General features: G+C 28.5%; 1 protein-coding gene across 1 annotated transcript in view; it reads left to right on the forward strand.

The window, feature by feature from the left end:
• LOC131852847 (uncharacterized) overlaps positions 1-5,560 on the forward strand; it is a 37,943-nt gene extending 32,383 nt beyond the window's left edge. The window contains exons 10-14 of the mRNA XM_059203585.1: positions 31-160; positions 2,568-2,734; positions 4,284-4,403; positions 4,546-4,616; positions 4,703-5,560. Coding sequence (XP_059059568.1) covers positions 31-160; positions 2,568-2,734; positions 4,284-4,403; positions 4,546-4,616; positions 4,703-5,387 — 1,173 coding nt within the window. The 3' untranslated portion in view covers positions 5,388-5,560. The remainder of the gene's footprint in view (positions 1-30; positions 161-2,567; positions 2,735-4,283; positions 4,404-4,545; positions 4,617-4,702) is intronic.
• The last annotated feature ends 13,085 nt before the right edge of the window (positions 5,561-18,645 follow it).

Below are 18,645 nucleotides of genomic sequence, written 5' to 3' on the forward strand. Positions count from 1 at the left end.
TTTAAAATTTACTATTGTTCTTTATTTCAGGATAGTGTATCTGCGGTCATTGCTAAATATTCCTCAAATGGATACATGGATATTTTAACGGAAAAATGGTATGGAGGACTTCCTTGTTTCAAACTCAGCCCTGATTATGGAATTCAACCAAAACCACTAGGTATTTATTTTCTCTATAAAACAATATTTGTCTTAGAATTTACGATGCTACAGCGGAAAGCACAAGAGTAATTATTTGCTTATTCATGTGTACATACAAAGTTCGTAGAACCTCCGGAATATGTTAGCTGCGTTTTTGCTTATTTATACAACGGTTATTAAATATTGTTCATCTATCATTATAATTTTAATGTATATTCAGTAGATACATATACCGAGTCAGCTGGCTCGTCTCTAGCGGAAATTTCATTAGAATTTATCGCCACCCCCGCGTTAATCCAACCCCTCAACGAGGCGCTGGTGTAGGGAGAGGTATTACCGACGGTCGACCTAAAAGATTAAACATGGGATTTATCGTTTTAAAAAATGAGCTGAAACGAAGTATATGTTTATTCCTTATTTTATACGAACTCTTGACAAAACATGGTTAAAGTAAAACGACTCAACGGAATTACATGTAACTCCCCAGAGTCGTTACCGCTTCGACGCCTCGAAAAGTTTCTTTGAAGAATTTATTATATTGGCTATTTAATTTTTACAGCTTTATGCATGCAACTTTATGTACTTTTAACTGACTAAAAAAAACTGGTAATATTTTCATTATGGAAATATATTTTATTTCTAGTAATATTTTATAATTTGATTAGATCTAGATCCAGGTGAAGTTAATAAACAGATAGGATTTTAAGAAGTGAAAGATTACTCTTTTGTAATATCATAGATAAGATATTATTACATAATAATGTTAAACTCTTAAACTAGTACTGAGTAATACAAATCATTATCTGTAACAATCAAATTAAGTAATTATCAGAGTAGGTAATATATATATACAATTTAACATTTTTTTAGTAGTAGTGTTGTTATTCATAATCTATTCATTGAATTATATTAAATCATGAAACGTAATTTTTTATTGGTAGTAAAAGACATACAACGTATTTTATTGTGCAGTCCAAATTACAAGGTATCCTTAGCCAAATCTCAGCAACTGTTACAAAAGTTTACGGAACCAAAATGACTGTTCTGTATGTACCTAAGTATAGATTTGCTCAACTTTTTCGTATTTGTATTCGATATTGTGAAAGTTCCGCACTAAATGAACTAGGTGTTTTATATAGAACCACTGACTGATACTGCGAAAATCCTGACCATAAAATAAGTTTTGCGATGGGATAATTTCATCACCGCTTCATTTTGAGACAATTTAGGCTTTGTATATGTACCAAAATTAAATTAATAAAATACAAACATTTTATCCATTTGTTCAATCTTTTTCACTTCTAGAAATATAGTAAATTAGTAAGTCTAAGTTTATTACTTCTAGAGATTTCCGTATTTTAACTGTGCCAGGACAAGGATTAAAGGATTATTTAAACAGCTGCATTCTTAAGTTGTTTTAATGTATTTGTAAATACACACAAATACATAGATTTTCTTTATTATTGTTTGCCAATAGTGTTCAGTTATAAATTTTTTTGTGTATTTTTTTATATCCGTAAAGTAAGTAAGTAAACCATAATATTGTGATACTATTTTATGTATTTTAATAATTAATGTAACTATTCAAGAAGGTTGTTTAATAGTATAATGTTATTAATAACAAGGTATTGTATGTAGATAAGTAATAATAATACTAATGTTATTTACATATTTAAGTGTTCGTGTACCATATGTTATGTACTAAGTATTAAGGTAACATTTGTTCTCGAAGCTTGATGATGAATCCTTCCGTAAAATACGATCAATCAATATAACAATCGCTCGCATGGACATCCAACAAATTGCCGATCTGATGGATCGTGTTAATTGAATCAATTCGGAGTAGCGCGAAAATCAAATCTATTATTGGTTTCAATAAACAGCAGGACTTATGTGGTATTACATCCAAAATTGTTTGTCATTATTTTGCTATTAATCAAATAAACTGCAATAAATACAAAATAGGTACTTTAAAAAACTTATAATCTTCTCCAGGAATACTTATTAGAAACGGAATATTCTTTCGTAATAATTGTTATCTACTAGAAGTATGTTCCTAAAACAATGTTGTCTTAGTTAAGGATTTCAAATCTTAGAAGTGTTCAATAATCTTAAATAAATAAATATGTATGTACGACCTGAAAATATTTATAATTAAATAATAACGTTAATTATTATTATTTTAAATATTCTGTAGGTCATTGTAGGTATTTATTCAATTATCAAACAATATAAAATAAATACAATACGACAAAGTAAAGTAAAATAACTTTATTAACTAGAAAAAGAGTACAATTCATTTGCACTGTGATTTTCTCACAACGAATGTCTGCTTTAAATTATATTATTCTGTGCTGAACACTAACCTCGTCCAATTTAATTAAATTAGACGTAGTTTTCATTAAATAAATTGCTGTCATTTGAAGGTGTGGCAGCGGTGGCGGGCGTATTCATTCTCCTTGGCGTGGGAATGGTCGTTGGGTGCCTCATATTGATTCTAGAACATCTGTTTTATAAATATACCCTGCCTGTTCTGCGGCACCAACCAAAAGGAACTATATGGAGAAGCAGAAATATTATGTTCTTCAGTCAGGTTAGTAAAATTTAATTATTTCACGGTCTCGTTGGTCTAGCAGTTTAGCACACCCTTTACTTTCGATGGTATAATATATAATATATATAATAGTTAACACAGCCTATCTATAGAGGGGATCTAATGTACTCACGTACGAAGAACGGGCACTCCTAGTTTTAAATGAAATCAATTACTAAAACAGGTGCCTACAATAAGTATTTCTAGAATTAAAATTGGTTTCATCATTAAATGGAAATATCATTATTATAATAGAACCTGGGCATCTAGATTATCTAGTATTAAAGTATTATAAATTCTAAGGTTCTCGGATACTGAAAGATTGCCTAGGGTTGTCCACTCCTATTTTGAAGTCACTTTGTTTACTCTACTCTAGCGTGAAGCCAAGATGGCTTCTGGTCGGATTATGTCGGTCTAACCACAGTTCACTGCGGCTTTTAACGCTGAGCGGCCACTTGTCTCTGCGGCCGCGACATAATCTTTTTGAATTCTGTTTGTTACAACTGTCTCCTATTGTATTACAATAGGTTACAAATTAATGAGCTAATGATGTTTGCTTAATGCATCTAATAGGGTCAAGCGTAATAATGTTGGACAATCCGTTTCAGCAATGAAATAATACAAGTCTGAAATTTTTTAACTTCATTAACATTAGATTACCCTATCATTAGAATATTTATTTAATTTAACAACAATAATATTTAAGATAGACAATTAACTATTACAACAGTATTTAAAATGAATATTAAAATTTATCTGAATATCCAATAATACAACCAAAAAAATAAGTCTTGTAGCTTTACATTTTCAAGTTGTTATAAAATTTTATTAATTTAATTTAAATGTTTAAAATCTTTGCTGCCTAATACTCATATTATCTATACATAATATTAAACAAAGTCTTCCACTGTGTCTATCTGTAATACTATAACTAACAGTTTTTTTATACGGGTATTATATTTGAATAAAGTAATTCCTAACAAAGGTGTAAAATGTATTTTCTATTACTCGTCCGATGTCGGGACGGGTTGTGAGTATCTAATAATTATTATATTATACCCTGTAGTGATTATCTGGTAAATTTAAGAGTGAGTTCACTAACGATGAGTCTACACATGTTACATAACGAGTCAGAAACGAGTAGGTAACAATTACTACATTATGGATACATTACAATTGCATTATGTGATGATAACACTAAGCTTGTTCTAGCACAGAAAAGTCTCGTACGAAGTAAAATTTTTACGTTATATTTCATACTATACTCGCGGTTAATACTCACTGTAATGGCAAAACATGTCATGTTTCAAACACTCTTTTTAGCAATGTCTTAAAAGCTTAGGTAAAAGGTTTACTGGATGTAAAACTCACCTACCATCAATGTATATCTAATATATAGTAAAGATTGATAGACAAAAATAAGATATTAGATTTGCAAACTTTAAGGAAAGATTAGAAACTGAAGTGAATTGATTGTATTCCTTTGTAGTATTTTAGTTTTATAAGGTATGTAATTTACTATGTAATAATTGGATTGTGTTTGTTACAGAAACTATACAGATTTATAAACTGCGTAGAGTTAGTGTCTCCACACCACGCTGCACGAGAACTAGTTAATACAATCCGCCAAGGACATTTCACTTCACTATTTCAAAAGAGTGTCAAAAGGGTAATTGACGTTAAATATTGTGTTCTATATCAAACAGATTTAAATATCCAAAATTATATTTTACATTTATTGTAATAAAAAGTCTAGTACTATGTCTATAACATTTTTATCAGATTACGACAGGAATGTACATTTGTTTCAGAAGGAACATGAACAACGCAGACGCCGTAAAAGTAAAGCTCAATTATATGAAATGATTCAAGCTATTAGAAGGTAAAGTATCATATTCTTATTATTATATCATAATCCTTAGTAATAAAAAACATTATATATAATTATGTCTTTTATTATCACTTTAGGGTGCAACAACGTGACCATTCATTAGGTTCTATAAAAGAACAAGAGCCAGTAGAAACAACAGAAGCATCAGAAGAACTTACTGAGTCAAAATTTCTTTCACCATCTCCGGAAATTTTGGCACGTTCTCCAAGACAAGGTCGTTCTCCTCGACAGCTTCGTTCACCTAGAGGACGTCGGAAAAGGTGTAGCCTCGCTGGTCTTAATGTACGAAGATTTAGCACTGACTCAGTACTTGATTCAGAATCAGTGTCAGTTTCCAATATATATGAGCGAACTAGTCTTAATATAGGAAGAAGACTAAGTCGCGACATCAGTTGTCTAACTAGTTCACCTCCTGATATTAACAGTCGTCTAAGAACACCATCACCAATGGTAAGAAGAGCTGAAGGCTCATCTACAAGATCTTACCAAGATGTTTCTGAGAGATCTGACAATTATATAAGTATAGATGGACCAACATCGAGAGCAAGTGTAGAAATTCTTGTTTCCGAAGAAAATGACTTGCCACCTGTACCACCATATCCAAGAGTACCGCCCATGGGTGCGAGATCAGAGTTGTCTCAATTGTCTGAAGAAGAACTTATAAGATTGTGGCGAAGTTCAGAGCGAGAAGTTAGAGAAGCATTATTGGCAGCGTTACAAGAAAGACGCGCCAATCTAGATCCAAAACAAGATCCTGGATGAAATACATTTAGTGGTACATTTTTGGAAAAAAAATGGTCAGTAGAATCACTTAGAATCTCTCATAGCTGCAAGACAAGAGAGCGATAAGGAGTATCGACATGAATATGTGTGCAGTGGTTGAGTTAGTGCCTTTTTTATATTGTTTGATGCGGACACGTCTTGCAGGCGTTAGTTAGACAATCGGTGTTCATTTCAGTGTCTTGCTATTATTATTATATTTGAAGGGCTGCCTTATTTTAACATTTAATTGCTTCACAAATTTTGGGTCCGCGTCAAACAATCTAAATAATGGTACCACTTAGAAACTTAAATTCGGAGATTTTTACGTCCAGAAATCATGTTAATCATTAAATAGAAATTTGAGGAATTGTAGATTTGCGAAATTATAATATATAATAGTAATTTATGTAAAATATAAAATAGCGGTGACCAGACGAAGATAAAGTGCTTTATCCTATATAGTCGACGTAGTGGATGATAGATATTTTCATTCAATCAATGAACATAGTAATGTAAAAATAATTTAAGAATATTACAATACTATGGAAGCAATTTAAAATTGAGCAGATGTGTAGTCGTAGTATATTATAATAGTTGAAAACCATCATTTTGGACGCAAACACAATATTTATATAAAACAATCATATTGAATTATGTAGAAAGAATATTCATGTAATAAGAAATATTTCTCAAGTTTCTCAAAGTTCTCCAGGATAATCAATATTCTTGTTAATTTTATTTGTATAAAGAATACTTCATTTCTAGTAATGTATGTACGGCAGGAAAACTAATAGTTAAAAGGTATGCTGGTTCCTACATTTATAATGAATGGCTATAAAAATTGAATGTACAACTTAGTAGTACATGTGTTTTCGATGCATTTGATACTCAGAACATACATTGCATTGTCGATTATGTGCTTCGAATGGCCCCAAAAAGAGATATCGCTTATTGAGTATCCATTCTACCTGCAGATATTTAAATCTTTAATATTTATTATTAATTATAAAATAATTTCTGTTCGACATATTTTTAGATACACTTAATAAAAAAAAGATACAATGTTTAAATATTTGCAAAAATAACTATATTTACAAATAGCTACATTATTTTATTCAAAATCTGAATGTTAACGGATATTCAAATAGTTGAAACACATACCTATAGATGTACAATTCTTATATGGGTAACTTTACTATTTTTCAATCCTAAATAATAATAATAATAATAATACATTTAACGATTTACAAATATTGCTTGTTATAACATCGAAGCACCAGTTATTAATTTTTAATATATTTATGATATAATTTTTTTATTTAATAAATAAATAAACAAATTATTTTAATATGTTTCTTATCCACCGATTAATGACAGAAAACGTAATATTACGTATTACTAACTGAATTCCAAATTCCGGAAATTTAATAAATAAATTTAATAACCAGAGCATAATTATTATGATCTCAAAAATGTAGTTTTACTAAATCACTGTTATGTATAACCCTTATACAACAATATTAATCAAGTTTATTATTAAAATTTACATAAAGAGATATCAAATTGTCAATGCTACATAGCAAATTTATACACTATACAAACTTCATTTTTATAATATTTCATGTTTACCCATATATGTGTACATCCAAGTCCGATTGATATATATTCATCAGTTATAAAATGAGGATAAGTGTAGTGTACATATAATTCATATATACTTACATGTTATTCTGTAAATGTGTACAGAACAACATACCACATTTTACCTACTAAGATGTTGTGTGCTCTTACCAGCTTTTATATAGTCTCAGAAGAATGTCACTTGAACTACTAGTGTCTAATTTTTAGTATATTATTTTTCTAATCCTAACGATCAAAGATATCTTTTTTATTACAGAAATAATATATTGAAATTGAAATTGAATTTTATACTACTTCTAGTACAGATAACTCACAAATATCCCTTTTTTTATATTTGCCTGTCTTATTACGTATATATCTTTAGTTTCCCATAACTCTATTTAATACAAAATTTTGTCGTTAACTAAGTTAATATATTTAAAATTACTAATATCTACATATACACACACATAATATATTAGCCTTTACCCACCCCTGCCTATAAAGGAGTTATAATTGGTACGAGATATAACGATTTGTAAAATGAGTCGAATCTTGTACGTAACAAAGTAATTATCCTGATAAAAATTGTCGGTACAAACAAAAATTAATATTATATTTTATTCCATTCATTTGCATTTATATTTTAACTCTAGATTCGATTATTATATTTCTCATTTTCCCATGGTACTTTATAAATAAATTTTCATAAATATAATAAAAAATTAAATTAAAAAAACTGCCAATACTCTCTAAACATGTAGAAAATAGAGTTTAATACACTTCTTCCTAGACTTGCACCCTCGTAGGCCTTAGTTTAGATTTTTTTCTCTCTATTTCTTACCTAACTCTACAAAAGCTTTAGCTATATTTGCATATTAGAATCCTGTATTATATTATAATTAAACATATAAGCAATATTTTCCCCCTAGATTTTTATACTTAAACTTTCGCTATTATATAAAACGCATTAGAATATATACTATCAAGGGATATTTAGTAATCAATTATTATACTATGTTTGTCAAATCTTTACTTTTATGGTTAAAAATAAATCTGAAGAAAATATAATACTATACTATAATACGAATAGAGAAATACCAAAAGGATAATGACCATTCATCCTTAGACAACATAATAAAAAAATAGTATTAAATTATAAGCTTTCATATTGAAGAATTACGAGTAGTATTCATGGCTCTTTTTCAACAGCTATGAATTCGTACGTCCGAAAGCATTGCTCATAATTAACTAGTACAAAAAAATACGCGTTACAAACATTGTGTTATCTTATTACTCTCATGTTTTGATAATTTATGGAGAAATTCCATTAAAATAATGAACAATACTTAATAAAATGTATGTATAATATGACGCTTTACCAATATTAAAATAAAATTTTATTTGGAACTCAATACGCTAATGGATTTTATATAGTGCATTACAAAAGATCAGGCGAGCGGAGTAAGATTATTATGAGGTAATTGATATTAATCGGAAATTAAACCTTTTAAATTTAATCTATTACGAAGGTAGCCGCCAAGCGATCGATGGCTCTATCGCCTGTTAACATCGATTTTCGATATTCTTGTATTCACAATGATATTTTTATATTTGCTCAACAGATATATTATTTTACGATATTTTCATTTAACTACAAGATGTTAATAAATATTTTTGATGTGTGATCTATTGTTAATCTCTTACCAAATCCATCTTTGGACCAAAATTTTCTTTGATGTATGTAATGATATAAATTAACAACAATTCTATTGGATGTCAGTCATCTAGTGATATTAAAGTCTTATGCATTTCTCTCTTAAATATATCTACAATACTATGAGTAGATATTATGAAATTGCTTATAAGTAGAATATAAAGTAATTAGATAAATATAGAATTTAAAATATATTTGTAAAATATCAGTTTGTACACGAATATTAGAAAGTGTTTTTATTTTTTATTTTACATCAACTAATATATGGTACATACACCAGCATGAAACTTTATTAATTCTCGAAATAAGAAATTCAATATTTTACATGTTCGTAATACAGATGTTAATATTAACAAAATTAAGGTAATTATACTATATTCTAAAGAAATATTATATTTTCATGTTATTTCAATAAAATGCAGATCTTATTCAGTTAACTAAATACATTATATATGACATTATTAAAATATCAGTCGGTTTTGTATTTTTAGATATTTATCAAACAAACTCAATTATATTATTTATATATTTGTAGGACATTAACAGATATTCTATTTTAGGTACTAATATTTGACTTCATAACATTTTATACAGAAAAGTTTAAATAGTAGCCTTAAATATGATTCACATTCAAGTACAAATAAAATAAAGCTTATAAAGATTAACGTATATTTTATTTATATAACTTAATAGAAATAAACTATATATTATATACAGTCATTATGTAACTACTACTTCTCAGTACTACTTTTCAATGTTTAGTGGCACTACACTATTTTATTTTTGTTGATAAAGGATCTTCCTCCTTAACTTTTACCCCATGAGACTAATAGAATGAAATAGATTCTAGCTATTTAAGAAATAATAAAAAATATATAGTTGAATATAACTTTCTTATTCACACACTTTTAATTTTCAAAATCAAAGAACAGGAATTAAACCGAAAAAAAATAATTAAATAAACATGTAAGCTACTCGTGAAATATTTTTATGTATTTGATGTCAACCAAGATCGAAAAGTTTAATATTCTCTGCAGTACCTACTCTCTTATATTAACATACATAACATATAACCTACCGACTCTATTGGTTGACTCGCTACAAAATGGCTAGTGCAACTAAGCTCTGAATCCTGTCAGCCTTGAACATATGTGTAATCAGACATTGATAACATCGTTTGTAAGCGGTATTAAAATATATCCGCGTATTATGTATTGTATCTTGTATCTCTGTAAGTATTGCAGAGCAGAGATTGAAACTCTATACATTAATTTCTATATATTGACAATGTTTCTCTACAGTGATATAGTGACATAAAGCTGTTCCGTAGTACTAATATCGAGCAATATTAAAATCTGTAGCGGGTAATAACCATATATTGATTAATATGTGAGCACATTCATATTGCGACAACCTGTCAGTGATATCTATTACATAGTTTACATATCGCAGGAATACTTGTTATACCTACTACGAATACAATTTATGTATCTCGTAACAGATATAAATAAACTAACAAAAACATTGATAAATTAAATTACTTTTTAAACTATCCGACTAAAATGTTGTTTTGTCATCGACATTACCTAAAATTTTATCATACTTTTGGGTAGTATAGATGCATTTCTAAAATACGATACTAATTATTAACGTCAATGTAACATATATTAAATATTTATAAACAAATCTCTACGTCTTGTTGGTTTGACAATATTCCTATAAATATTTAAGTATCAAACACAAATAGTAAAATAATTCGGTTTCTAACTTTCTATTAATTAGATAACCTGAAGAAAAATATATATTAAACTACATGTAATAAATACATTTTAGATTTATAATTTTATTGTAATTTATGATGAGAAGACGCCAATTTTAATGTTAGTATTAATACACGATGCAGATATTCGATATTTTATCTGTAAATTAATGTATATAATATGGACGACTTTATTGATAGTAAAAATAAATAGTTATTCGTACATGTAATGTTCGGTAATTCATTAATGTGACAGTAACGATTCCTCATATTGTATTAAAATTTATAAACCTAATTTATAAACATAGTTTTAGGTCGTTATTTATGAGTCTTGTTTAGTAAAATATTTGTAGTCAATGAGTTAAGGTATTTGTTATAAATAAATTATAATTAATTTGATAAAGTTCGTTTTATAGGCAAGGATTTTAGATTTAAGAAATTGAACTATTCATTGCTGTCCTATTGATGGATCCCACGATGACGATAGTTGAATAAAAAATTAAATATTTGTGCCAAATTGTTTGTTTTAATTATATGTACCCTTATTTAAAAACCTCAACATTCTGAATAAATACAAATAATAATAATAGCACTGTCCAAATCATACAGTGTTGGAGAGTACAATTACTACCAGTACAACGACCTAGTGCAGCGACTAACAAACTAAGTAAAGCTCCTACACAAGCATACTCACGAATGTATTGTGCAAGGAAACGTATCCGCGACCATTAGATAAAAGGCGGTGTGCTAAACCGCTAGACGATTGAGGTACTACATTATTCAGCTACCTTATTATTTATCAATTATAATATAGTATGCTACTTTTACTCCAATATAGTTTATAAAATAAAAAATGAAAATTACTACAGTATTTTACCTCATACTTTTTAACATTACATATAAACTCGTATATCGTACCCTTACCCGTATACAATTTTGCAGTTACTTAAAAATTACAAATTTTGGCAAATAGACACTTACATTTTTATTTTTAAATATAGTTCTTAAAAATATGTAATTTCTGAATTAGTGCTGTATTGTACGAGTATTAATAATTCGTAAAATAAAATCTACTGAAAGCTTCAAATAATATCACCGATAAATTTTAAAACGATTAACCAGTACATTTAATGCATTAAGGAATGATGATGAGATTTCTGTGATTAATGACCTTCTTATATATTATGTGCGTGACTTAGATATTAATCATCCATCAAAAGCCATGTTCGAATATTAATTAAAGAGATGAAAATAAAGATTGCAATCGCAGACGTATTTACAATTTATCACTGTCACGGATGTAAAATTTAACATGTCTATATTTCGCCTAGCATATTTGTATCCAATCGGCTGGGTTTGTTTTTTTTTTTAATCAAAAGTACTCTCGTACATAAAATATCGAACTATTCCATCTTTGTCTTTCTCTATATTACATGGACTTAAAAGAAAGTTGTTACACTGTTGGAAACTCCAACAAAAATAGTTATTAAAACTTCATTAATCATTTATTTCGTAATTTTCAAATAGAGAACTCTGTTTTCAAGAATACGATCCTCCTTTTGTTTTAATTCGCTTACCAATATTGTTGCACCGCTGATCAAAATATCTACATTAGAATAAAAATATAAATTTTAAATTTAATTAACAATTCTAGTGTTTTTTTCAAGTTTCAACAATCACATCCACGCAACTCGTTGTGACAACACATATAAACAATTGTTTAGATTAACATGAATAAAGAATACTTTAGTCAGAATTCAAGTAGACAAAGTTATCGATTTTTTGTTATATTTAATATAATGTAAATTGAGACACACTGGTCTAAGGGCATTTACTTTATTTGCCGTTATATCTTAGAAAAAGAATCATACTGAATAAAGAATGAATAAATACAAAGACCCACTAGATTCAGCTTAATGGGGAAGTGACGATGTTTAATTCACTAATTGATGTAGGGTTGACAGTTCCCCATTCTGCTATATAAATAATATATACAAGTTCGCTGTATTTTTTTCTGTACATTTAAAAGAATAAAATTTCTAAATAGTTATGGATTGATTATTGACATTCGTATCCACCTAGTCTAGATTATTATTTACCCATAATTTTAGCATTCACATTTTCATTTTTATTATTATGATGGCAATCAAGCTTATGGCTCATCCGTTGGCAAACGGTTACCGTAGCGTACCGTGGACTTGCCGACCCTTAGAAAACCCCATGCTATAGTGTCTAGAGAAAACCTCGGCAGATAATTCATTTTATAATCTAAGAGAGAACGGTGAAGGAAGCTCCTCAGAAACCGCATAAATATGTAAAAATTAACAATATAGGTACTTTAGGTACATAAACTACTTATTACAGAACAGGAAAATATCTCAATATCTCTATTTTAACTGGTTAATGTATTAAATAAAAATATTTATTTTTTTCTAATCCATTACTTAATACAATCACATTGGAATACTGTAAGCTTGTTTTTAAAATAATATTCTATAGAGAGAGTGCAAATAAAATGAATATTCATTCGATTATTCCAAGGCACGCCTTAACTAGATTTCGTTGTAAGTAAAGAAACTCTTATTCGTGTGATTGAACGATTAATCGTTAATATTTAAAACTTTTAGAGTTATAACTTTGAGAGTTATTGCCGTATTATTGCCGTAGAAGTTGACGCGTGACAAGAAAATAAATCGTAAAGTTCTGATTCTCCGTCGGTCGTGATTTTAATGCAAAGTGATTACAACAATTGTATAGTGTGAGTATATTTGACTATAAACGTTTTAATAATAAAATCATAATAATTTGTTGGTATTGTTTTAAGTAAGAAAAAACTAGAATGCATGACCAACGAATGAAATTATCAGTTTTCTGGATCTGGCTAAAGAACCAAAATTTTATCGTCATTATTGGTAATCGTAGCAAGAAATACACTATAATATTATACATTAGTATTTACTATGGCTATGTACTTAGATAAATCTCATTTTCAGATATAAAAAATAAAATCCGAAAGTAAATTTAATTACCTACAGGTATATTTTCTTTACGAAATGCAATTAGATTCACAGTATTTCTTGAAAAGCCTATGTGTAATCCATTAGCTCTATAAAGTTCTTGCTAGTTAAATAAGTAACACATATAATTTGTATAAAGAAAAATTACCAAATGAAAGAAAATATATGAAAATCTTTAAACTTTTAGTTGTATAAAAAGGAAATACAGTAAAGAGCGAGGAAATATTAGTAAACTTTTACCCTATAAGAGCACAAAGAGACGGTAAAAAAGGGCGGTATAGGAATCAAATAGGGTCCGTGGATTGGGTGATTTGAATACAAACGATAAAAGTGTGAAGGGACACTGTATAAGCCTATTTACAAACATATTAAGTGTTATAAATTTGTACCTGAACCCTTTTCCTGGAACAATGTCATGGAACACATAAGCTTTTACTGATTTAATGGCTATATATACATACTCTCACGTTCATTCTTGGGTAACTAAAATCGTGCATTTTAAATAAAGTTGATTCCCCAATCTACCCAATTGGGGAATTGTTAATATTAACTAAATACAAAATTAGTTATAACATTAGATACAAATAAAGAATATCTCAATTGGAGAAGGAAATACTAAAACAAGTTTATTATACTACACCTTTAATATGAAGAAAAGCCTATCCCTATATCTTTAAAACTACTCAACGGATTTTGGAGCAGTTTTTTTTAATAGATAGAGTGATTCTTGAGGAAGGTTTATATATATAATACATGTACACCCGTGCGAAGCCGGGGCGAGTAGCTAGTGATATTATATATGTAAAATAGTTAGAGCTGTGAATGTAAATATATACTGACGAATTAATTTCGACTCTTTTATATAACGGCAATAAAAGACAAGAGGATCAAAATTTCCTACAAAATTTATACAAATATCTACACACGTAGGAACGATACGCACCCGTTGTAAGTGCCAATGTCGTTGAGTGACATATCACTGATTAACCAGTCTTCCCCTCGTCGCGCAAAATGAAGGATTTACAAAAAAAAGGATGGCAATTTGCAAAATCGGATTTTTCACGCGCCGCTTTTGAAACAAAATCTTCTGCATTCATCGTTGTCATAAATATTATTTCATGAAAAATTTTCGAGCTCCAACACTCGAGTTCGGTCACTGATAGCGTCGGATTTTATGTAAAAAATGGTTTTCGGGTAAAAAATTGTGGCTAAGTAAAGTGATTGATATTCAAAAAATTCTAAAAAAGTGTTGTTATAATTTGCATTAAATTTAACTCTTCAGTATAATTAAATATTTATCTTGGCACTGTAATAAGTAATAGATATAGGTTTTCGTATAATGATATTATCCAATGTTTGCAATAGGGTTGAAAACGAGTTTTGTAATGGATTTAAAAAAAGTTTTGAGATAAAAAAAAAATACTTATATTCAAGACTTCATATTTGCATTGAGAGACTTTGTAAAAAGTTATCTGCGTAACATATGGTATTTGTATTTGGGTTGAAGGATAAGATAAGGATAAGAAGCGTGAAAACCTTACATGATAACGTGATGTCGTTATGCTGTTCATGTATGTAGACGATGCGACAGTTACCTTTTACTGGTGGACCGCTAACGTGCTTTTCATTTCAGTATTCAGTTATTTAAAAAAATATGATGAAACCTGAAATGTGACCTCAAAAATGTTTATTTTGGGTAGTCCTTAGTTCACTTAATAATAGCTGATATTTTTATTAACCTTTTAAACATTTAATAGTAATTGTATTGGTACCGTACCAATTTTATAGTGGATTATTTTATTAATGGTATGCTATAAAGAGTATGAAGCCTTTTCTTCTTTTCCGTATAATTTACATTGGAAAGAGAAATTGTGAATATTTATTTATTTATTATATAAAATTGGAAAGGAAGTATTTATATGATTACTACCGTGTTATAATGTAGGCAGTTCACTTCTACTCTTCCTCTCGGTTTCTTGACTTATAGACCAAACTGAGAAAACATTTTTTACATGTCTAAAAAATAAGTTTTTAATACATACATAAATGAATATATACTAACAATTGTTTGTATTATTTATCAAACTGCTAACCAAAGTGGAAAGCAGTTTGTTAAGCTGCTACATTGTTAAGGTTATGTATATAAATAAACGGTTGACTACTTACTCCAGATTTCCATTTCAAAGCTATATTGTGATATAATCAATTAGATAAAAGCAAGAATACTCAGCAACTGCGCAAACAACACACGACTTTACTCGAGAGAAAGCAAATAAGCATGAAAATGTAGATTCAAATATGAAATATGAGTTGTAATTTCACTTATGTAAGAAACCAAAACAAACAGAAATCTGATGGTTTATTTGCGGGTTGTACAATTTATGTTTTTTCTTTAATATATTACAAATAAACATTATATACAAGTACATAAAATATCGTATTTAATAATAATACGGAACAACTTAAACGATTATTATAAATCCATTTTTATAATAAAATGATAATTATTTTACGTTTTGTTAAATTAGCGTAATTTTCCTTCCGCAAATTAAACTTCTATTAATTTTCCATTTCCATTTCCAGGTTAATATAATTTTTACATTCAATCTGAGTTTTAAAGGTATGACAACAACAGTCATAACAAAAAACTGACTTATGAATAATTTTAACTTTAATTATGAAACAATTTTCTTCATATCATATATAACTGCAAGTACTTGCTAATACATATTACCTAAGATTACGATATAACAATCGTAAAGGAGTTCTCATGTAACATAACTGATTGGTACAATATAAGGAACCACTTCAATAAAATACATCTACTCATAATAGAGTTCTGACACGTGTATCGTACATTGATATATTATATCTATAACTTATTGGAGGAAACAAGACGTACGGAAATTCGCTCGTTTGCTGGATGTGAAAATACGCCTCAATCTTTCAGGTAATATCCTACGCCTTAATAATACGTTTGGAAGTTATTTTAAACCTTGAATATATTTATTCAGAGTCAAGCTGCTCTGTAAGTACTTCACTAGCACGGGTCCTGAATTCTTCTATGGCGGGACTAGATGCCTAAAGATGGGACATCTCAAAGCGATAACTAAACAGAAAGCACTAAATAACTGTTATAAAACGTACATTATTCGTACATTCAAAAGTTCTAATAAACAGGCCACTCCATTAATTACTTTAACAGACTAATAAAATTAATATAGATTAACAATTTTTCCAAATCTATAAACAAAATATCTCTTTTTGAAAGTACACACTCTATCTTGAATCAATTTTTGTCCCTAGGCAGCGAACTCTAAGAAAAGGACACTCACAATAGGTCTCTAGGTCGCAGGTCATAGTGCTATAGGTCCAACAGCGATAAATAGCTCAAATCTTAATAAAAAAAATACATATGAGTTTTATACAGATTTTATGGAATTAGAAATATGTATTGCATCAAATCTGCCATTTACAAATTGCATTGTATATAATATTAGACATATAATTAGAGTACAAGCAAATTCCAAAGAAAAAACTTACATAATTATAACTGGTGTTAATAGTACCTAGTTCGGAAGGTATACCTTCCGAACTAGGTACTGTAAGTATGTTAATCCAAAATACCTCAATGGTAAGACTCCAGTTCGTAGTACAATCATGGTTATTCTTATTATAGTATGAACTTTACATTAGCCACGATCATAGCGAGTCAATAAACATATATATTAATATGACCTTTATTCATTTATTTACTGTCATCTGTTATTTAGTTACATATTTCCAGAATGGTAAAATGGCCAGGTACACAATATATCGGATCCTTAATATTGAATCAATGAAATTAGTGCCCTTTGGATACTACGTAATGTGTACCATATTAGGTATCTTTACTTATTTTATTTACTTTTGGAAGTTTAACAGTGTAATTTTCCTTGGGTATAACAAATCATATTGAATCAGTAACTGATATGTATAGCTATGACTGTGTTTTATATTTATATATATAGAATCGCAACTTAAGAATCTTTCATCTTCACTATATCGGTTCCGCGAGTTGTGTGATTGGCCTATTGACACTTCGGTTCCTCAAAAATACTCTTATATCGTATATGGTAATGAAATCGAAACTGGGATATCTTCATAAGAATTAAAGAAACAGTAATTTTGTTTTTCTTCAATATTTGTGTAGAAATACATAGGCTTGGATGAATGAAATTGAAAGATAAATATAAAATGGAGGAATAAATATTACAAAAAAAATTCAGAATCATTATAGACTGTACCGTTTATTGAATAAAAATACTGCAAATTTATTTACCGAATTAAAGTAAATTAATAAATAATTACTATATTAATTTAAACTGCAAGAAGTGAAATGCATAGTATTGTCGTTTTAATTCTAAAAAATACCAGTACGACATATAGTTGATTTTTTTTCCACATCATAAATTTCACAACAGTTGAAATAAAACATATACAAAGTAGTTTAAAATAAATCATTTCCACTATTTTGAAGAAATAATAAAACATTTTAAAAATGCATGGTACTTTTTGTTATTTACACATTTAGGTACATATATGCATAGTGTGCAGAGCAATTATGTAATTTAGTTGAAATTTACGATTCTAAAATAATTTCTTTCTTTCAGATCGTTCAGTCGAATGTTGAGAATATTACTACAAATATTCTCAACAACTAACTGTGATGTTTATTGGCCATAAATAACTAATAAATTTTCTTACACTTAAATTTAACAAGTACGAAAGTATTTACAATATCGCTTTCGACGTTTCATAACAGAATTGAAAATACTCAAACGCCATCTGTTATTGTAAGCAAATTTCATTACATAACTAGGCACTGATAATCTGAGTTATAGCACAGATAAAATAATATTACATAGTCATGGGGTTTTACTTATTGTAGAAGCTTATACATGTAAGCTTTTACGACAAAATAATAGATGGCGCAATAAAAGAAAATTTATCTTTGAAATAAGAATTACGACAATTAGATAAGAGAAAAATATCTGTTTCACCTATCAGACTGTTTGGAAGGTGCTACTTGCTAGGTAATTTGCTTATTAAATATGTACACCTGTTATGTATTTCATGATTATCCACGGTAGGTACTGTTAGTTA

This window comes from Achroia grisella, unplaced genomic scaffold, assembly GCF_030625045.1.
Source record: "Achroia grisella isolate CSIRO2021 unplaced genomic scaffold, CSIRO_AGI_Agris_v1 utg1179, whole genome shotgun sequence".
NCBI classification, from domain to species: Eukaryota; Metazoa; Arthropoda; class Insecta; order Lepidoptera; family Pyralidae; genus Achroia; species Achroia grisella.